The 22,640-nt window shown below is 37.3% G+C and overlaps 1 protein-coding gene across 10 annotated transcripts in view; it reads right to left on the reverse strand.

The window, feature by feature from the left end:
- Mtmr1 (myotubularin related protein 1) overlaps window positions 1-22,640 on the reverse strand; it is a 79,436-nt gene that overhangs the window by 54,852 nt on the left and 1,944 nt on the right. For 2 of the 10 annotated variants that reach the window (XM_074062423.1, XM_074062414.1), the window contains exons 2-6: window positions 18,522-18,627; window positions 8,041-8,064; window positions 7,434-7,460; window positions 5,889-5,942; window positions 1,633-1,708 (exon numbers count right to left, since the gene is read on the reverse strand). In XM_074062423.1, coding sequence (XP_073918524.1) covers window positions 1,633-1,708; window positions 5,889-5,942; window positions 7,434-7,460; window positions 8,041-8,064; window positions 18,522-18,627 — 287 coding nt within the window. The remainder of the gene's footprint in view (window positions 1-1,632; window positions 1,709-5,888; window positions 5,943-7,433; window positions 7,461-8,040; window positions 8,065-18,521; window positions 18,628-22,640) is intronic. The other 8 variants (XM_074062415.1, XM_074062417.1, XM_074062416.1 and 5 more) reach the window with 8 other exon arrangements.

Raw genomic sequence — 22,640 nt, forward strand, 5'->3', positions numbered from 1 at the left:
GAAGTCAGACGAAAAAAAGAATACATGCAATGATTTCCATTAAACACTAGAAAAGATAAATTAGTCTATAGTGTTTGGGGATGGGGAAATGAACAGGAATAGGGACTACCACGGGGCCTAAGGAAACTGCTTGGGGGTGATGGATATGTTCATTACCTTGACTGTGACAATGGCTTCCCAGATAAATACTATGTCAAAACTCTTCACAGTCTGAAAATGACAAACTAAAATAACAATCCATAGAGAATACAGTGACCTATTTTAATACTTTGCCTCAAGGTACACATTTTATTTAAACTAGGGGTTAATTTACTTACCCTTTTCAGGCCACTGGAGGAACTTAAAGCATACTTGCATTGCTTAAGGATATCCTTAACATGTAACTTCAAGATATTTTCAACAACTGGAACAGGAGTGAGGCAGATGGGAACCTCCCTCTCCCAGAGCTCCATTTCCAGAGTGAAAGGAGAAACAACCAACCGCTCCTCCTCACTAAGACAATCATGACCCTGTAATCCAAGCTTTATACATCTCACTGCTAATTCAAATGTGAATCTGACATATGAAGTGATCAACCACCTAGATCAGCTCTAATCTCTTCTAAATGGATTGTGGCCACTGATAATGATAAAGTGAAAAACTCCCTCTTCACATTGTACATTGTAAGTTTGTGTAGTTTACTCTCTAGAGAAGAAGCAAGGGCATGGCATAACTGGTTTGCATTTTAAAAAAGTCATTCAGAAGGCAGCATGGAATAGGGTTAGAAGAATATCCAAAAAAGGAACAGTCAGAGAGGCCAGAGGACCACCAGTAGAGAACCAAGTCCCAGAAGCCAAGAAAGAAAGCGTTTCAAAACCTAAAATGGAGAATCAAGAATGCTGATACCCAGAGCCACGAACTGGGACATTCGGCAGTAGTAATTATTTGAAGGTTCTGTCAGGTGAGAGCCCAGCCACTCAAATGTTCTTGATACAAGATGACCAGACTCTGAGACTGAACACACATCTTTGGGAGGAAGCCATGAAGAAAGAAGGAAATAGACTAGCAAAGCAGATTATCCAACCCAACCAAGTGATGAGATTAAAAAGGTGGTACACAGCAACTCCTCCCATACACTGACTGCCCCCTGAAATCCCTGACAATCTACTATTGAAGGATTTGGGACCCCTCCCTTATGTCATCATAATCCATAACTGCAACACATATCGTTTATTTGCACTAAAATTGTATTTTTTGAAATCTCATAACCCACTAAAATTTCTTTGCCAAGTTCTCAAACTGTTATTAAAATATGATAAGTGTCTTCTACCAATACATTTTCTTTATGGTAAAGCATCCCATAAGTCAGTGAACTGGCATTATACTGAGTACCTAATCAATTGTTTATTAGGAACAGGCAGATCCCTCTTCTGTTGGTAACGCCATCTAACAATGGACTGAAGCTTACCAGGATCCTCTACATTCTTTCATCTCTTAAGGTCAGGATAACACTAATAATAAATAGACCTAGTTTATTTGTCCCTCAATTAAATCGGTTTGGAAGATCTCTAATACATATATCACCTATGCTCAAAATAAGGAGCCATTTCATTTTACAGAATTCTATAAGCAAAGTATGTACATTAAACTTACCAATGGCCTTAATTGATTCTCCTGAGAAAAGTGGAGCTTCTTCCATCTGTGCCAGCTTGTTTCCATCCCTTAGAGCCTGGCAAGAAACCAAACAGGAGCAAATCTCACTTTTCAACTATCTAGCTAAAGAATTTTGGTGTTCTGTGCTCTCTCTTATAAGGCTACAGAAGCGTGCAAAATATATGCCTCCCCTTAAAAGACAATTTCAAAGCTCAGCATCACAGGACATCATGCTGCGTATTCTAGCAAATTGTTACAACATGTTTACATTTCACAGTTAGAAAGCATTAATACAGAATGGCTTGACATGACAGATAGATACCATATCACTACACAAACAGCTATTATAAGGTGCCTTCAGAATTTGGAAATAAGGTCAGAAAAGGTTACCCTCTGAGCATGAAACTAACACAAATAAAAACATTACATGTAGGTGCTTAGCTACCTGTAGAAATGATCAGCCTATGAGACAGTCTGGGAAACTCACAAGTCTAATTCAAATAACTAGAGAACAGTCTCAGGACAGTGTGTAACTAAGGAAAGCCCTAGGCTTTTGCACTGTAGCCCAGCTACATATATGTGTACATGACCACAAAGTACATGACAAGGGACATGGAGAGTGGGATTGTCACTGTTTACCCAATCCAGGCCACAAGAGACTATGCTGTCCATTTGGTAGGCAAGAGTACAGGTTCAGCATCTCTGATCTGAAAATTCCAAATGTCAAATTTTCCAAAATCTAAAACTTTTTGAGGGCTGACATGATACCGTAAGTGGAAAATTCCACTCCTGACTTCATATGATGGGTCTCAGTCAAAATGCATGCATACTAAAAATATTGTATAAAACTTCCTTCAGGCTATGTGTATAAGGTGTGTAAGAACACGAATTTCATGTTGAGATTTGGGTCCCATCCCTATGATATCTCATTATGCATATGAAAATACTCTGGTCCCAAGCATTTTGGATAAGGAATACTCAACCTGTATTCCAATCTCTATTATGGAATGAGGTGTGCTCACACTCACCAAGAAAGATGCTAGCGAGTTACTAGGTTTCCTTGCTACTAGGAGAAGGATGCCTGGGATGTCTGGTGCATTCCATGCCAACATTTCCATGACCAGACTAGCATGGTGGCCAATAGCCAGTCTCTTGTAAACTTCATTGGATAGTGCCAGATAACACAGGAGAGGTCAGGAAACAGTGTGCTTGAACTACAAAGCTAGGGACTGGAGCCTGAACTTGGAGTCTATTCTAAGGTACTGCCACCCTGTGAGATGCTACTAAGGAAACCAGTCACTTTCTCCTTGGCATGTGTGACATCATGCATCCTGAATAATAAGGTGATCAGAGCCCTAGAAAGTCCCAAGCTTTGTTTCATACAGCATTAATCTCCCAAGAGCTATAAATAGGTCTTAAAAAAGAAAGTCTGGGAAATGCTGGGTTAAACAAGTTAGGCTGTATTATTAGTGAGACAAGTCTTTAGTGTGTTAACGTACACCGAATCAGCAAGAGGGAACTAGAGTATAATGCATGTTTCATACCTATGTAATCAGGGACTGCTTTTTCCAAGGAATACCTGTTAACACCAGGAGGCCACTAGTGTTCAGTGGAAAACAGGCTGGATAATACTAAGTTTTCAGAATAATGTCGTAAAGAAAAATGTTTGAAAATGGATCTTTTGTAATTCTAAATTATTGAAAATAACAAACAATAATTATTTCTCACAGATATAAGAATATTTCCACGTTTTATTAAAGGGACTTAAAGGCCAATTTACAAACACAATACACTAAGTAGTTACAAAAAAATTTTATAAAATAAAGGAAAATATCAAATATAAATAGCAAACCCAGTGCTAAATATTGGTCAGGAGTATATCTGTTTTACTGGGAGGGCAGAAAACAACATGGTCCATCCTTTTCCTTATCAAAAGCTGAATGGTTAAAATAATATGCACTAGGACTCATCAGTACCTCCAAATAATTTACTCAATTTGCATTTAGTACAGATTGGCTAAGACACAGCTCAGCCAAATTTTTAAAGGAATGAACACATTTAAGGGGACATATTGAACCATTTGTCATTTGTGTGTGTGTGTGTGTGTGTGTGTGTGTGTGTGTGTGTATTACTGGGATCAAACCCAAGGCCTTGTGTGTGCTAAGCATGTGCTCTACCACTGAGCTATACCCCTCAGCCCAAGATTGCTTTTAAGACTTTCATATAAACTTAATTTTCTTTTTCCATTTAATGTTTCCATTTTTATAGTGATTTCCATTATATATTTTTTTCTGTTACTGAGTATCACACCCAGGGCCTCAAACATGATAGACAAATGCTCTACCACTAAGCTACAAACCCAGCCCCATTTGTAGATTCATTTTTATACTGTATAGCATACTTTTAAATGGTTTTAGAAACATTAAAGATCACCAATACTGATAGAAGCCTTATATTGAAAAGTCTTCTTTAATTTATTGTCTGAACTAGTGACTACTTTTACAGCATAGTCACAAAGTGAGAAAGCTCCTTTAATCAATGTTAGAGTTGTAAATTACTTCAAATGTTACATTGTTAAGCCTTATTGTGATGGTCAAATACTATATACTATGTAGACTTAAATTCCTTAACTTACTTGAAAATAAATGGAGATAGGTTATTTTGAAATATATTTATGAAAGCAAGATGTCCTAAGCAACAGAATCTGAAGAGGGTTGGGGAAGATAAGATTCCTGTTCAGCTTCAGAGCAAGCCACATTGAACATCTTAAAGTCCTGATGAATGAAATGTTGCATGTGGGGGACAGCCATTATTCTGACCATTTTGAGAACGCATAGGCTCTCAAGCTGAGGCTGAGGATCTAACAGTTATCATCTCTTCCCATAGCCATGATCAAGTGTAACTGGAAACACCTGTGCATTTATATGAGGTATGACTATATTGGTGAAACACAGTGAGGCAAAATCCTCACCGTGACCATTAAATCTTGGCCATGTTTTTAAATGACGAAAAGCAACCATCAGAATAAAACAAAAAATGACCACACTGCTTCAGACTTCCCCATGGGAGGTGCACTTGCAAAAGGATCACATTTAGCTTTAGCATAGGTACTCAAGAGAGCAGTTTTTAAAGGCTCGGGTTTTTTGGTGAGTACAGTAGATTCCCTTTATGGAGCTGGTGTTAGGAGAAGAAACTCACACTTGTGCTATATTAAGGTTTTCTGCAACTACCAGGTTGCACAGGACATGATTTGACCCTTGATTTATCCAACTCATGTACAGCACAATCAAAGGATGGAATAAATTTGATCTCATAAACAAACCCATCCCTCTTGGTGCCTTTGCCCAAAATTACCCAGCTGAGGAATTCTCCCTGATGATCTATCTCATCTCAGCCTTACACCTGCAACCCTAAAGGTCCAGCTGAAGTCTCCAGCTCCCTGTCTTTGTCCCTGGGGGCTCCAGTCCACTGAGATGACTCTGGCCTCTCTACTACTTTTCTCCTCAGCTTGACTCTAAGCTTCCAGGTGGACAGTCTATGTAACAGCTGCATGCTCAAAGCAGTGGTTTTCAAATAAAGTTCTTGAAGGTGCTTCTGGGATCACCAAAGGAGGGTGGGGCTGGGTGACAGAAGACAAAAGCACTGTGAAGCACCTGGAACTTGCCAGGCATCCCTGGAGCTGCTATTCTACAAGTCTCACACATTAAGTTTCTACATGCGCAGCAGGGAAAGCACTGCTACTTTTGAGACTCCAGAGACAGTTCGGAGGTACTGAGCAAAGAGTAAGCATTCAAGAATAGGAATGATTTTGTATTCTTACCAATAAATATAAATATATGTACTCATTCCACAAATACTTACAAGGTACCAGGTACTGTGCTAGGCATGGACCATGTAAATTTGAATAAAGCAAAGTCCGCACCCTCAAGGAGCACCTGTGGCATATGTGTCTGTCCCCTGTAGGTCTTTGTAAAGGCACTTCAGAATCCAACAGTGATGGAGGGTCACTAACCTCATCAATAACCCTATCTGGGGAAACCGAGAAGCATAGGTGAACAAATTTCTAGTTCACAAAATGTTGGATAAACCAATTCTTGCAAATAATGTCATAATGGAATCTACCAAATTTGGAAAGTAGAGCACTACTGAGTGGTAAAAGCATTTGGAAAGCTTGGCTTATCATCTAGAAATCTAGTATGAAATGGTTTCTAGGTACATGGTCTGTAGCTACAAACAGATAAACATGTAGAACTTGCCACCTGATCAGCTTCAGCGTCAGAAGGATAGCCATTGTGTTCTTCCTGTATCTCCTGCACAGCACCAGGTGCATGGACAAGAAAAGGCAGAGAAGAGAAAGAGAAACACGTGCAAACAGACAGGTGAAAGGACAGAATTTCTTTTTTAAAGAGACAGTAAGCATGTAAAAGTCGACACACCTTTAATGGCTTTGCAAATCACAACATTTGCCCCTTGGAGTTAAGGAAATAACATGTAGGCCATCTATAGCATCCTTGGCCTAAAATGCAGTATCTAGTCTGTGCTTGTATTGAGGTAGAAAAATGAAAAGCAAACAAACATTATGGGTTTCAAAGAAGGTACTGTCTGTTTAAAATCAAGCAACACTGTAGCATGTAGCAAAAACCAAAATAACAATGCTCATCATGTGCTCATAAAACATAAAGCATACCACAGAAACCAGGTAAAGGGCAAAGTCAAGCCAAAATACAAAGGTGGTTCAGAGAAAGGAATTTTAAACACAGTATTTGTATACTCTAAAGAACTATTATATTGCCCAGGGGTAAATTTCACTGCACACATGCACATAACACATGCTGGAGATTTTATAAAAACATACATATATATGTGCCTGTTTCTTATTATTTATTGCTAATTAAACACTGTGACTCAGAAATCTGTATTACATTAAATATTTCTAACTGCAGTATCAACAACATGCTTCAAAGAAACAACTAAAGGGTCACATATCCTTCAATTGTTTTCCAATCTCTTTAAAGGTATAGTACTCTCAACTTCTTCATAGAATCAATTTTTATTTGAAACTTTTTAAAACTGGACTTCTAGTTCAGTAGGTGGTATAAAGAATATGAATACTTAAGATGGTAAGATTTTACCCTTTTAAAAGTGGTGGCAAGTCTGAGGCTGAAAATACTAAAATTTACAATAGCTACATTTTTACTTTATGAAACTTTTATTCCAATGACTATATGTTCTTAAACAGGCATCTAGAAGAAGTAGCAAAGCTTTAAAAGAATTTACTATTTCTCACCTCTCAATTTTGTCAACAAAGTATAGTAACTACTTAACACATTTTAAAGTCTATCATCAAATTAAATTAAGTGCACAGTTGGTCCAGCTGCCCTTCGAAGCAGTGGAATTTTTAAATGCAGCCAGTTTTTTGAAATTTCCATTTTTTAAATAAAAAGAAAACAAAATCATTATTTGATTTAAAAATAATGAATTTAGTGAATATACCAAAAAAACATACAGCATTTCAAAGTCCATGCAAGTGTAAAGCCAAACACTAATATTTAACAATGTGAATCAATGAAAGACAATAATTCCCACAAGCAAAAGAAAACATGGTGAAAACAAGATTAAAAAGGTTAACAAGAATTTTACTTAACCTAGTTATTTTTGTACTACTTTATTGGCTTCATTAAGATTAAATACTTTAAACTGAAGTGATTAAAATATACTGTCAAAGTCCACATTGTTTTTATTTAATGGAAATAGGTTATTTTTCAATGTCTGATACTAAGAGTTAAATGCATGCATATTACCAATCTTTGTCTTGCTTTATGAATATTCTGAAATAAAGGGAAGGAAAATCATGAGTAAAAGATAAGCTATAATCCACTTTATCTGTATTTTTTTTTAAATATTAACTGGGTCTGATTTTGCTAAATTTTTCTTCAAGATTAGCACTCATGCTTTTAAATTCAACATGCAAACACAAGTATGACTCAAAATCTTACTTGGAAAGGATGAACAGTAAGTCACCACTCTTTTTTGGTCGCTAAATTCTTTATCATGAATCATACAATAGGCAAGGTTATAAGAGGCCTCTGTAAGCCTAGACTTACATATAACCCCAACCATGAATATCCTTTTGGTCAGAATTCATGTAGGACAAGGAAAGTCAGTATTGCATATTGGTAACAATTTTAGCACCCTGCCTTCACACATTCTGGCTTACTGCACACAAAAACACTGTAACAAATAAAGCATTTCTAGTGAACACTTAAAGCTATGACATAGCAGAGCAAATTGATCTGAGTGACTCAAAAACCAGTGAGAAGGTAAAGAACACTAAAGAGACTAAGTGTTCCATAAAGCACAGACACACACAAGTAGGAGGCCCATCTGCTGAAAGCCAAATATCCTTACCCTTATATCAGGCCTCCTGAAAACCTGTCAGTTAAAATACAGAACATCATCATCATGGACATGTTACTATTGACCTGTGAAAGATGCCATTAAGTTCAACCTCCTATTCGCTTAGAAGCATCATAATCCTCTAAATAAAACTGAGGAGATCAAGCCTAACAAGTTTTATTAAATATCAAACCAATCCTAACACATTTGTCCTGTAATTTTCAGGGAAGTCTATGATTTGGAGAAATATATCCCCCTTAGGCTAAGACAAACTACATTATTTTAAACACAAACACCCCTGTCAAGTGCTGTTATAAGATGTCATGAATAGGCTGTATTTGAGAAGTTCATTTGTGTTTCTGCTTGGAATACTGAATGCATTTTCCACATAAAAATGACAATAGAAAAAGGCAGTTACGCTCCCAAACCAGCCTATAAAAACAAAACACAACAAATCACAGAAACCCCCACACTGGTTCCACAGCACAGTTCAGCTATATTATTAACTAATGGTTTCCTGAAACTGAGGTAATCACAAAGCTTAACCTGATTTCTATTGAATTTACATTTCCAACTGGGTGCCAGTTGCTGGTAACTCACACCTGTAATCCTCGCTACTTGGGAGGTTGAGATCCAAAGGATCAGGGTTCAAGGCCAGCCAGGGAAAATAGCTTCTAAGACACCCACCTCCCCAGCCAATAGCCAAAATAACCAGAGCAAGATGAACTGGAGGTGTGGCTTAAGTGGTAGAGTGCTTGCTTTGGGACCATGAAGACCTGAGTTCAAACCAAGTCCCACAAAAAAAAAAAAGAAAGAAAGAAAGAAAAAAATTACATTTCCAATTCATATGTGGGACTTCAGAATTAAATTTCCAATGTGGTCACCCCACTGGGAGCAGGATGCCTGCTCTAATGGATAACGACAGTGAAGGGGAAGCTCCAGGGACTTGGAGGTAGTAGCTGGTCCCGGAGAAAAAGTGAGGCCATGCTGTGTTCAACTAAGACACTGACTTCAGCAACATTACTCCTGTGCCTGTAAGCCTGTGAATCTTAATTGAACATGCAGCAGCTGCATTAGGAAGTCCTTGGTCAAACGAGATAGCCAAAAAATGAATGAACTTTTGAAATGCAAACAATTGTGATAGTCTGGGGAAGATGTTACTGGTCTCCATGCCCCTTTCCAAAGTCCACATCCTAGCATTCTAACCAATGGATGCACCTCAATTTGGTCCTGCTCTTTGCATACTTGAACAGGTGCTCATGTCATGTTTCTACAAGAATAATTTGCTTGTTTTGTATTTGGTTTTTACACAGACATTTTTGTAGGGTGATACTGTACAGTAAATGAGCATTTGTATGTGTTTTCTACATACATTGCCATATTTAACACATTCAACAATACCCATTATGTAGATAAGGACACTGATGCTCAACAAGACTAAATAACTTGTTAAGCAGCTGGTCAGTCAGTTATAGGGCTGGATTCACAGTAAAAAGTGCTCCAACACAAAATTTTATAATCATTTACATAAATCACATAAGACAATTCTAATTCAGATAAATACCACTTCTTTATAAATGAATTATCTTTGAGCTTATGCCTTAGTAGCTTCTTTTCGAGAAAAGAGAATATTGGGGTAAAAACACTATTGCCTTCTGTCTTAGGTATAAAGCCTACCAATAATTTTAATTTAGTAATCAGATCGGTACAAAATGAGTTTTACAAAAGAGCTTGATCGAACAGGGAAGTTTGAACTATTCAGTAAGGAAATGATTCTTCTTTCTAAAGTAAAACTAGGCATGTTTGTTGGAGCCTCAGCCACCAGAAGTATTTACCAGCTTGACCTAACCTGTCAGAGGCCAAGGACAGAATTAAAATCTCAAATAGTAAAATAATCTTCCCTATGCACTTTTCAACAAGGTCATCAAAACACAACTCTGGCTCTGGGAAATTAGACACACCTGAACTTTGCCTGATCTGGTAAGTCAAAACCTGACAAAAACAATCACTCTGTAAAGCCCTCCAAGAAATGGGATGAATGAGGTGTGTACTTCCATCCTGGCAGAAGTATGCCAGCACAATTTCCACTTAAAAAAGAATAAGTATTTTTGTAATTGAACTAGACGGTAATTCTTGATATACTTTTCCGTAGGTAAATTCTAACATCTTTATTAGCCTAACTGATTTTTCACTTATGCGATACCTTATGAATCATTACAAATCCTAATAAAAATTTATTTTACATTCAGTTTAGAATCATTCAGCAGTCTGCACAAGTCTTGAATTTTTAAGATTAAGCTTTTAATCTTGAGATAATTGTAGAGTCACATGCAGCTGTGAGAGATAAAGCAGACTCCATGTAGCAGCAGTCACCCTATTTCCTCAATGGGAACATACTACAAAACTACCGAGCAGTATAAGAAGCAGGATGTTGACACTGACACAATCAAGATCCACAGATATTTCATCACCTGCCATTGCCTTTTACAGCCCTCCATCCACTTTCTTAGCCCCCAGCAACCTTTAATCTGTCTTCATTTCTGTAATTTTGTCATTTAGAATGTTATATAAATGGAACTATACAATATATAATCTCTTGGTTGTTGGCATTTTTACCCAGTGTATTTCCGTTAAGATTCCTTCAAGTTGCTGAGTATATCAGTATTTCCTTCCTTTTGTTATTGAGTAATATTTCATGGTATGGGTGCACCCTAGTTTAATACCTGTTGAAAAAGATCCAGGCTGCTTCCAGTTTCCAGCTATTATAAATAAAAGCTGGTATAAACAGTCATGTACAGCTTTTTCATGTGAACATAAGCTTCACTTCTCTGGGACAAATGCCCAAGAGCACAATTGTTGGGCCACATAGTAACTGCATGTTCAGATTTTTTTTAAGAAACTGCCAAACTGTTTTCCAGAACGGCTGAATCATTTGACATAACCACCAAAAGATAAATGATTCAGTTTCTTCACATCCTTGCCAGTCTTTGATGATATCATTTAAAAAAAAATTCTAATCATTCTGATAGATATGTAGTGATATCTCATCGTGGTTTTAATTTGCATTCACCTATTTTTTTTTCTTGCAGTACCGGGGTTTGAACTCAGGGCCTACACCTTGAGCCACTCCACCAGCCCCTTTTGTGATTTTTTTTTCGAGATAAGGTCTCACAAACTATTTGCCTAGGCTGGCTTCAAACCACAATCCTTCTGATGTCTGCCTCCTGAGTAGCTAGGATTACACACAATGAGCCACCACTTGAGACACTCCGCCAGTCCTGCATTCACCTATTGCTAATTATGTTGGCTATCTTTTCATGTGCTTATCTGTCATCTGTATATTCCTCTCATGTCTTTTGTCCATTTTCTAAATGGATGGTTTGTTTTTTTTTACTGTTAGATTTTGGGTTTTTTTTAGGATGTTCTAGATACTAATCCTTTGTCAGATATGAAGTTTGCAAATATTCTCTCTCCTGTTCTGTAGCTTGTCTTTTCATCCTCTTAGCTGGCTGGATATGTCAGACCAAACATTTCTTAAATATTTATCAATTTTTCCTGTTACAGATTGTGCTTTTGGTATCAAGTCTTAACAATTTTTGGCCCCATGTACTTGAAATTTTTTCAAAGTTTTATTTATTTTTTTTTCATTTTTCTTTTATTATTCATATGTGCATACAAGGCTTGGTTCATTTCTACCCCCTGCCCCCACCCCCTCCCTTACCACCCACTCCGCCCCCTCCCTCTCCCCTCCCCCCTCACTACCCAGCAGAAACTATTTTGCCCTTATTTCTAATTTTGTTGTAGAGAGAGTATAAGCAATAATAGGAAGGAACAAGGGTTTTTGCTGGTTGAGATAAGGATAGCTATACAGGGCATTGACTCACATTGATTTCCTGTGCGTGGGTGTTACCTTCTAGGTTAATTCTTTTTGATCTAACCTTTTCAAAGTTTTATATCTTTAAGTTCATTAATTTTGTATGATACATGTGACTTAGGTTAAGGTTCAGTTTCAAATATGCACATACTTGTTTTGTTTTGCCTACAAAAGTCCAATTACTCAAGTAGCATTTGTTGAAAAAACTCTTTCCTTCATTGAATTGCTTTTGTGTTCTCATTTTTAAAACTTAGTTGAGCGTATTCTGTGGGCCAATTTCTGGATTTTCTGTTCTCTTTCACTGATCTGTGTATCTATACCTCTGCCATGGTCTTGACTACTATATCTATACAATATGTCCTGAAATCAGTAGGCTGATTCCTCTGACTTTATTCTTCAAAATTGTTTCAGCTATTCTAGTTCTTTTCTATATGAACCCTGGTGATCAATGGGGTGACAGATGTCGCAGTCAGATCGCCCTCACATCCATAATCTTTTCTATACCTACAAAAAAGTCTCTCTAGGATTTTGATAGGAATTGTGCCAATTCATTTATCAATTTCAGAAGAAGTGACATCTTTGTTACATTCAATTATTATGTTAAATACATGAGTCCAGTATTGTCTCCATTAATTTAGATCATCTGATTTCTTTCATCAACAGTTTGGTAGTTTTCAGCATATTAGTTTTATTCATGTTTGTCAGATTTATACCTAAACATGTAATCTTTATGATACTAATGTTTTAACTTTTGGTTGCCATGTGTTGCCAGTACACAGAAATACAAGTGATTTTTGTATATTTATTTTGTGCTTGTGACCATGCTAAACTCATTGATTAGTTCTAGGAGGGTTTTCGCTTGTGTTTTCTTCCTTCCTGATATTGAAGATTCATACCTTCATTGCTTCCTTTCTATTCAGAGAACTTCCTTTACTAGTTCTTTTAGGATAAGTAGGCAGGTGGCAAATTCTCTTCATTTTCCTCATCTGCAAATGTCTTGATTCCTAAGCATATTTTTTACTGGGTTGACAGTTTTTCTTTCAATACTTGAACAATGTGCCCCTTCCTTTCTATCTGCATAGTTTCTGCTAAGAAAGCCATTGCCACTGGTATTAATTTTCCTATGATGTGTTATATTTCTCTTATTGATTTCAAGATTTCTTTTTTTTTAATTTTTCAGAAGTTTGACTATGATGTTTCTGGTGTGGATATTGGTAGGGGTGCAGTTTCTCTTGTCAGCGGTACACTTGGCTTTGTGAATCTGTAGGTTTATGTCTTTTCCCAAATTTGGGGAGTTTTCAGTCATTATTTCTTTGGGTACTTTGTTTAGTCACACCCCCTTTCTCTCCTTGAGGACTTTAATATCACAAATGTTAGCTCTTTTGTTATGGGCTCACAAGTTTCTGAAACTGTTCATTTCTCTCTTTCATTCAGATTTATTTCTATTGATCTATGTTCAAGTTCACAGATTTTTCCCTCTGTCAACTTTATTCTGCTTTAGCACACACCCATCGAGTTTACTTTGGCTACTGAATTTTTCCAGTTTTAAAATTTCCAGTTAGTTCTTCTTTATCTCATATTTCTTTGCTGAACGTTTTCTACTTCATTTCTCTATTTTTTCATTGCTTTAAGCATGCTTGTAATTGTTCATTAAGGCGACTTTACAAATTTTTACACATAATTCTAACATCTCTTGTCATCTAAGTTTTGACATTTATTGATCTTCTCTCTCTCTCTCTCTCTTCCCCCCTTCCACGCCAATGGCCTAAGCAATCAGCCTACCATAAGCTATATTCCCCAGCCCACATTGATTCTCTTTTTCTATTCAATCTGAGATCTTCCCCATTCTTGGAATGCCAAGTCATTTTCAATTGAAACTTGGACATTTGGGACATTACGTTTGAGATGGTGGGTATTATTTAAACCTTTTGTTTTAGCTGGTTGTCTTTCACACTGCTCCAGCAGCAGGGGGAGGGGAGACACTGCCTTATTACTTATAGGCAGGTTAGAAGTCTAAGTTCCCACTGGGTCTCCGCAGACTTCAGAGGGTAGAAAGCTCCTTATAACCTGGCAAGAATGGAATCTAAGTTTACCAAATGGCTTTGCTGGTAGGATGGGTATGGGACCACCTTTTTTTCTGTGGTATTTTGCTGGAATAGAGTGATTAGTGTGTAAACGTTTTCTTTTGGTGAGGTCACCCTTTTCCTGGTCCTCCTGCTAGACAAAGTTGGCTTTTCTTATTTATATCTACTGGTATTTCTGAGTCACTCTCTTCTTCAGCAATAAATCTGGGATATATGTGGCAAAACCAAAACCCAGAGTCCGAAGGTGTGGCTCAGTGGTAGGGAGGTTGCATAGCATTTGTGAGGTCTTTAATTCAATCTCCAGCACCACACCAAAAAAAATGGGGGGGGGGTCTCGGCATGGTGGCTCGCACCTGTAATCCCAGCTACTCAGGAGGTAGAGATCAAGAGGATCAAGGTTCAAGGACAGCCATACACAAGAGGAAGAGAAAGAGTAGGAGAGGAACAGAGAGGTGATGATGATAATGATGGAACCAAAAGAAGCAAGATAATCACATTAAAAGTATAGTGTCCTAATTTCCATAAGGCCAGCCAGAATCAAACCCTTTTGAACAAAACATAATTGACAAATGTTCCAGAAACAAAGGCATTTAGATGCTTAAAATCTATCCCAACCCCTTTTTTCCTTAGAGATAAAGAAACTGTCCTCGGAGATTATACAAGGTCACAAAGCTAACCAATACTGTTTGTACTACTCCATTAGATTCCCTTTTCCTGGCTTTTTCTAGTTCTACTTTCAAAACAATAGAAGTTGTGATCAAGTGTCATTTCTACTAATAGTTACTAGAAACATTTCATTACAACTTGTAACTATATTATTTCGTCTAATGTATAGAAGATTACAATAAAATCTTGTTAAAATTTTTGACAAATTCAAAGGAAAGTTTTTTGGTTTTTGTTTTTTTACTGTCTGTTAACCGATTAAAATGAAAGTGACTTAACTGGGTGTGGGAAGCAAAACATTTTATTACATTTCTTCAATAGTCTATTGATCTAATCTTTAGAGTAACTTGGTATTAAAGCATGCATTTCTTAACTTAGTTGATCCACCATTCTGTATAATAGCTATCTATCTTTCAGCTGTGAAATGTTTACCAAATATGTTATTTCAAAATACTACCTCTACATGTTTGGTTTGCTGTCTCTGCATAGCACTTCTACCAATATTAATATTTGTTGTTAATTAATGCTATCTTATTTTAAGGCATACATGTTAAGTGAAAACAGTCAGAAATTGCATTTTGCTCTGATAACTATAAAAATTATGTAGGAATAAAAATTTATCTTTACATTGATTTAAAAATCCACTTCTTTTGTACACTTAGTCTGCTCTAAGCAATAACATCCATTAAATCATAAGCTTGATGTGCTAGTTTTCTAAGTAACAATAAAATAATTACATAACCATTAAAGTATGTCCATAGTCATATCATCCAAACTCATCTCAGATGAAACCAGTGATATTCTTACCACACTTTAAATGATGTGGCCCTGGTCTGACTGACAGTTTATGACTACTGAAAGAATAAATAATTGTTCTCAACATCTAACTTGAATTGCTAATTATTCTGGTTTGTAGTAATGCATCAGAAATGCTTGGTCTTATCACCAATTTAAGCAGGTACAAATTTAGGAAGACTAGTTTTCAGATTTTATTGTGCATAAAAATGAGCACTGATGCGGGAAACACAAAGGTCACCTTTTGAAAAACAATGGACAGGGGGAAAAGAACAAAATTTCAAAATCACTCTAGTTTTTTTCAATAGGATGATTTGAGTTCAAATCCCAAGTTTAATTTAACCTCTTTAGGAGTTGGTTTCCATCTGTTAAATTATGTTTATAATGATAGCTACCTCATTTGGTTGTTTTAAGGCTTAAATGGATGACATGTCAAAAAAGTATTATAGGGCTGGGGATGTAGCTCAATGGTAGAGCACTTGGCCTAATATGTGCAAGGTCCTGGGTTCCATCCCCAGCACCACAAAAATGTGTTGTAAAACTGTGGAGCCTTGTCTGTGCTAGAGGATTGATGAAGATGATATAGAAAAACTCTCAGAAGCCTACAACTCAGAAGACAGTCAGCATTTCAAATAAGATGCAAATGATATACCCCATATAAATATGTTCCTAATTAATTCTTGACTTGGGTTTAACCTGTAATGAAGCACCCCCAAATTAAAGTGTATATTTCAAATAAGATACTTGCACAATAGACAATTTCAAACATCATTATCAACTAATCACTGAAACTTATATCCTCAAGGAATTGCATCTGGATTTTTAGGGCCAACCCCGTACAGTGGCTCCCATGCTAGAGAGGTCTCAGAGGCCCAGCTTGGTTTCCCTGATTCTAAGAATTACTTTATAGGTAGCATGTACAATTATCCTTGTGGTCCAGAAATATTTTGTTTCCTTAATGTTTTAAAATCTCTCTCCTAAAAGAAAGCATAAAAACTCCAAAATTATGAAGTTAATGACAAGTCTGGAGATTTGGCTCCAAGGCAAATATAACAAAGACAGTTATGAAACATGCTATCTTACAATAATTCTTCAAATGTTTTAACTATGATCTAATGTAAGTACTTAAATTTTAATTTCTAAAATATAGAAAATCCTTATTCTTATGAATAGCACCTATTAAACTATTCCAACATGAGTTAATTCTCCTTTGCAAAATTTATAGATTAAAATTGATAAAACCTAATTGTTTCATTTTTAAGTACAGATTCAGTCTGATCTATTAATGTGAATATTAGAAAGCGATGAGCACAGTTAACAGTCAATCTTTTTTTTTGGCAAAGTCTCACTGTATAACCCAGGCTGGCCTCAAACTCTCATTCCTCCTGCCTTAGCCGCCAAGTGCTAGGATTACAGGTGTGCACCACCACACCTGGGAATATTCAATCTTTTATACAACTCATAATACTATTCAACCATAATGAAAACCATTACATTAACTCATAATTGTCAATAAAGAAAATCACAACAAAGGTGTGAATGCTAGCTTCTGCTACCATGGGTCCTTAAGCCTCTCCTTCAGTGGAGGAGGTAAGGTGGAGGCAATAGGGCAACTGGAACAAAAAGGATCTGAAACTATTTTGTGGCCCGCTACCCAGGTATTGGTGACGCAGCAAATGCTTCTCCCAACTGGACACAGTATGTCTTTCTAGCCAGGTTTTAAAGACCAAGAGCCCCAGGTGCTCCTTTGAGGGCAAACATGAAAATCAAGTAACAAGGGACACTATTAAGAGATATAATGTCATTCTTCTAGCGAGCAGATTATCTAATTTGTAGTAATCCATAGCCAAACCTTCCTTTGGTAGATATAATCAATAGCATATGCTGGCTTAGATGAAGAGACAGCACCATAGCAAATCACAATTATATGGTCTCTTGAGTCCATTTATGTCCTTGTTACATTATGAGCTAAAGAGGAACTGAGGCTAAAACCCCCAAACAAGGAGCAGCTATTTAGAATTAATTAGGATCTCTATTGTAGTTCCTGAACTATTTGTAACATTTGATTCCCGACAAGAACCTTAATTTTGAGAGGCTGTTAACTGATACCAAATGTACTTCACTCATGCTTATGAGAAAGAAATCATGTCTCCCTAGCAGACAAAAATGACTATGATAAACTGAAACTTCCATTCAAGCAAACACCACAACTGAAATATAAACATGGTTTCACTTAGTGCACCTACTAATAGTTTACTGACATTAAAATGAAGTCTTTATTTAGCCTGAGCAAAGATGAAGTGATTTTTGTTTGTTAATTGATTCAATAAATATTTATTGCACATCTATTATTCTCCCTAATAGTGCTGGGAAATCAATCTCTACCAATAAAGAGCTTACCACTCTTAACTTTAGAATAAGCAGGGAATCCAACTTTCAAAAGAAATAAGAGATTTTCTCACTTCAGTAACTTCAGGACTGAAAAATGAGCCTGCCTCATTTTGAGTTTTGCCAGTGTTTTTGCATTCTAATATCACATGTTAAGGCTTAATATTCACAAGTTGTACCAAAATTTAAAAAACCAAGTTTGTTATGAAGTACATCAAGAAGTTTTTCTGAAATACAGAATAACAAAGAAATACATTAATTTCTTCTTGTTTGTTTGTTTGTTTGCTTTTTTGAGACAGGATCTTGCCATGCAACCCCAGGCTCACCTTGAACTCACTATGTAGTGTAGGCTGACCGTGAATTCACAATCCTCTTGCCTCAATCTCTTGAGTGCTAGAATTACAGATGTGTGCCACCACACTCAGCTATGTATTTATTATAATAAAATGGAATTTGATTTTTTAGAGACTGACCAAGATCTTCCTCTCATTTATAAAACTATGATCATATATACTGGATACTAGCAAACTTTCTTTTCTAAATTTCAGATTGAACAACAGAGAACCTTTGTCCTCATTCCCAAGCAAATGGCAGTTAAGCATTGAGGGGCCACTCCCTTGAATTAAAACTGCAAAACTTCTTGGCTGCTTACGATACTGAAAATGAATTAAATACTCAATGTCACTTACCTTGTAATCTCTGGATACATTTTCTGATGTCACTGAACCTGAAATCTGACTAGAAATTGTAGCAGCTATAAGCTGTTTACACCATTCAACATGTGACCCTGTAGGACTAAAAGAAATAATGTGATTAAAAAATGCTAAAACATAAGCTTCTGGTGAGAAAAATGAGCACTGAATAGAGATATATACATATTTTTAGATGAATGAACTTTTAGAAAAAATATTTGGTTGTCTTTACATATAAGCACTGAAATACTGACTGAAAACTAGGAAATAAGATTACATTCCTGCTTAATTTCAAAAGAATCAACCAAATTTTTTCAAAAAAGATTTAAGATTCTAAGTGCTACTTGAGCATGCTATTTTCTAACACTTAATAGAACTTTATCACAATTATCTGGAAGAAATATTCTTAATGTAATGTACATAGAAAATTAATTCCAAAGTGAAATATTTACCTTACAACATATGATTTTCAAACATTCAATCAATTTCATGTTGGCAGTTTCAAATCTAGAAAATAGTGTACTTTTGGGTGAACCAAAGAGACCCTTAATGAGCAAAGTGGATTGTGATTTTATAAAGAACAGACTAGAAACCTGGCTTTTGTGTCTAGTAATAATGCTACCTTACATTTCTATAAGTACTTCAACATTTTACAAAAGGTTCTTCCAGTTGTTTGTCAGAGTCACATAACTATGGCATAACAAGAGGTCAGAACAGGAACTAGCCAACTTGTTTTTGAGATGAGAAAATGGAAGCACCAAGGCAATAGCATGCCTCACCCCCCCATTAGGAAGTGGCCAGCAAAGCCAACACTGACTGGCTCACTGAATTAAAGCTAGTACTGCCAATGCTTGCCAATTGCCTCATATGAAAACACAACAGTACAAAGAAACATGGCATAGTGCTCTAAAGCAGTCACATGTAGCCTTACCAAACTTCACAGTGGCCCATTTTGCAGGTCCGAAAAATTAAGCCTCCAGTTTTGTTCAAGTCTCATGACTGGTAAGTGGCTGAGCTATGCTCCCCTGACCTAACAGACCATATAAGCAAAGTAGGCAGTGAATTAAAAATTGCCCAAAGGAGCCAGGCTCCTCTCCTGATTTGTCGAAACTGACAAAATCAAGCAAGAGGGCTAAAAACGCTTATGAAAGTTTACCATGCAGGTAGCTTTCACTGTTAAAAAAAAACTGACATCACTAAATTAAATCTATACTCATGTGTTTGAAGGATAACAACCCTTGGAATCCCTGGGAAATATAGTAAATGACCTAAACAGTAAAATAAAGAAAACTGAACATTATCTAGACATTAGAAGTTTAGTATACATATTTAGAATATATTAATACATGAAAATATGCTTTAATGAAGGGAAAACATTTCACAGGTATGTATTTTTGGTGTAAATTCAGAGAAATGCATTCTGATAAAAATATTTTTATAAATACCTCCATATTAAAAATTACAAAAACTATCAACTAACATTGACAAAGATTTTGTATGACCTGTAATCCTCACATTTGGTTAAACTGAAAAGACTCAGTGTAAATAAATCAAATAAAACCTCATACAATCAAAAAAAAAAAGAAAACTGATGCTCTGTATTACTGATCTTTGTAGTCTCTGATTAAGAGAGGCCCATGGCTAACTGTGTGGTTGAAAATATAAGTAAAAATACTTGCTGAATGGGCAGAAATTCCTATGATATCTCTAACCCTAGAAGTTAGAAATCTAACTAAGAAGAAGGAAGGAAAAGGGAGAGATTTTAGTTTCCCTTTTAAAAGCTGTTGTCACCTTTATTGCCTGCTTATATCCTTCTTTTTGTCATAATGGTCTTTCCTCTGTCAGCAACCATTCCTGATTGCAAATACAGGAAAAAACTGTAGAAACCCAACTGTTGGCCAGGAGTGACCTGTTGCTACCCTCTGCCCAGATCTTTTCCCCTCTTCCACTGAGAAACAGGTTTCTCTTTATTTTGGGGAACTGCACCTCCCACTTCAGAGGATTCTGAAGTATGACCCTCCCCCCCCCACTTTCCTCCTCCTACTCTCACTGCTAGGTGAATTATCCAGGCCCAGCCAATCCCAGGTTTCCTCTTGGATCTTGAGCTGTGTGGACTGACCTCAGGGCTGCTGGAGGCCAATCCACACCCCCACAACTTTGAAGAACTCACAGAGACAAAAACCAAATAAGAAAAAACAAGAGATATGGAGTCCTTGTAATACTGGCCCCACTTGTGCCCATAGCCATTCCTCCCAGGCTAGAGCAGCTATGTGAGCCAAAATATCTCCTTTGCAGCTTTAAACTAGAGTGAGTTGTGTTTTGTCACCTACAATTAGGGAGTTTCTAGATTTGAGTTCTGCTTCTGTCACCAGCTAGCTCTGTGACCGTCAGCAAGCCACATCCTCTCACAGGACCACAACTTCATCATCACTATGGGAAGAACAGTACTGGAAAGAGAAGTGAGGGCTCTTAGCCAAGCCCATAGAACCAAATTCCACCACAGCAGTCACTACTCAAAGAAAAACTGTCAAGATACCAGAACTGAGCCCTCTCCCTTCTCTTTAGTCTATGCAACTACCCTCCCTGCCCTACCTGCAGGCTGAAACCCCCAGCTCTGTTTCTCTAACCTGGTCCCTCCTGATCTCAATTCCCACACCCTCATAGCTAAAGGCTCCACCAGGCCATGGCCTCTTCTCTGCTAAGTATCTGAAACAGCCACCCTGCTCTATTATTACTCCAATGCTTTTTTTCCTGAGTCCCATCAATCTTCTGTGTTCTACTCCTACCTCATAAATTGAAGCCTCATCTAGATGCCAAAGAATCCCCAATTTAGTTCTTCAGTCCAGATGCCACCCCTGAGTCCTAGGCTCATACAAGCCAACTGTTCTTTGACATCCGCTCTGGGACATATAATTGGCATCTCATAATTGCTATGTTCAAAGTCCAGACTTCTCCATCTCAGCAACACCATTTTCTGCATCTAAATACCTTGGTATCCTCCTTGATTTTTCTTTTCTACCCAACAACTAATCTTCAGCAAGCCCTATTGGCTGTACCCTGCAGGTCTTCTTCAAATTATATCTAGAATTTGACCACTTCTCCTCCCCTCCTCTCCATCACTCTCACCTGGGTTATTACAATAGCCTCCTATTTGCTATTCTTTCTGCTTCAAAATTTTCCCCTATTGTCCACACAGCACCATGACAGCCTACCCAAATCTATACCAGATTATGTCCCTCCTGTCCCTCCAAGGGTTCCCTATGACCTCCAGGGCTCTCCACTAGCCGCCCCTGTGACCTCTCTGATCAAATCACTTACTTCTTTCTCTCTTCTTCCCTCCTCCATACTGACACCTAGTTTCCTTGCTGATACTTGAAAACTTCCCTTACATTTCCACCCAGGGCCTTTGCCTGAAATGCTATCATTCCAGATATCTGTATGGCTGCATCCCTCTCTTTGTCAGGGAATTACTCAAATGGCACCTTTCTGAGTTAGGCTTTCCCTGATCATCCTACCTAAAATTCCAAGCACTGCTCAAAGCACATACTTCCTATTCCCTTCCCAGCTTACTTTTCTCCCTAGCACCTATTGCCATCTAACAGAACATATTTTACTTGTTTTTTGGCCCTCCCTCTCCCACCACACACTTCATGAGGGCAGAGATCTGCATTTGTTCCCTGCTACACCCTCAGGCCCAGTACAATGCCTGACCCAGAGGAGGCATTCATATTTGCAAAATAAATACATTAGTAATTAAGCTTTTTGATAACCTACTAATGAGCTCTCCACCTCCATTCCATTTTCCATACTACTGAGTGCAATTGTTCTAGAATGTCAATAGAATCCCGTAGCTTAAGTGATTGCAAGCCTTTTGTGGTCCCCAAAGCTAGGGTGACCAAATAACTTCTCATCCAATCCAGGACAAAAGTAAGTGTTCAAGAAGGATGTTGCTAATAATTACACTGATCCAACAGGTAAACCAGAACCCATCCTGGGCAAAATGACCTACATGGCCCACCCTACTTGTAGCTAAGGAGGTTGTTAAACATGCAAAATTCCAGGCTCTACCACAGAAGTGAATGAGCTAGATTTAGGGTGGGGCCCAAGGATCTGCAT

This window comes from Castor canadensis, chromosome X (assembly GCF_047511655.1).
Source record: "Castor canadensis chromosome X, mCasCan1.hap1v2, whole genome shotgun sequence".
Lineage (NCBI taxonomy): Eukaryota > Metazoa > Chordata > Mammalia > Rodentia > Castoridae > Castor > Castor canadensis.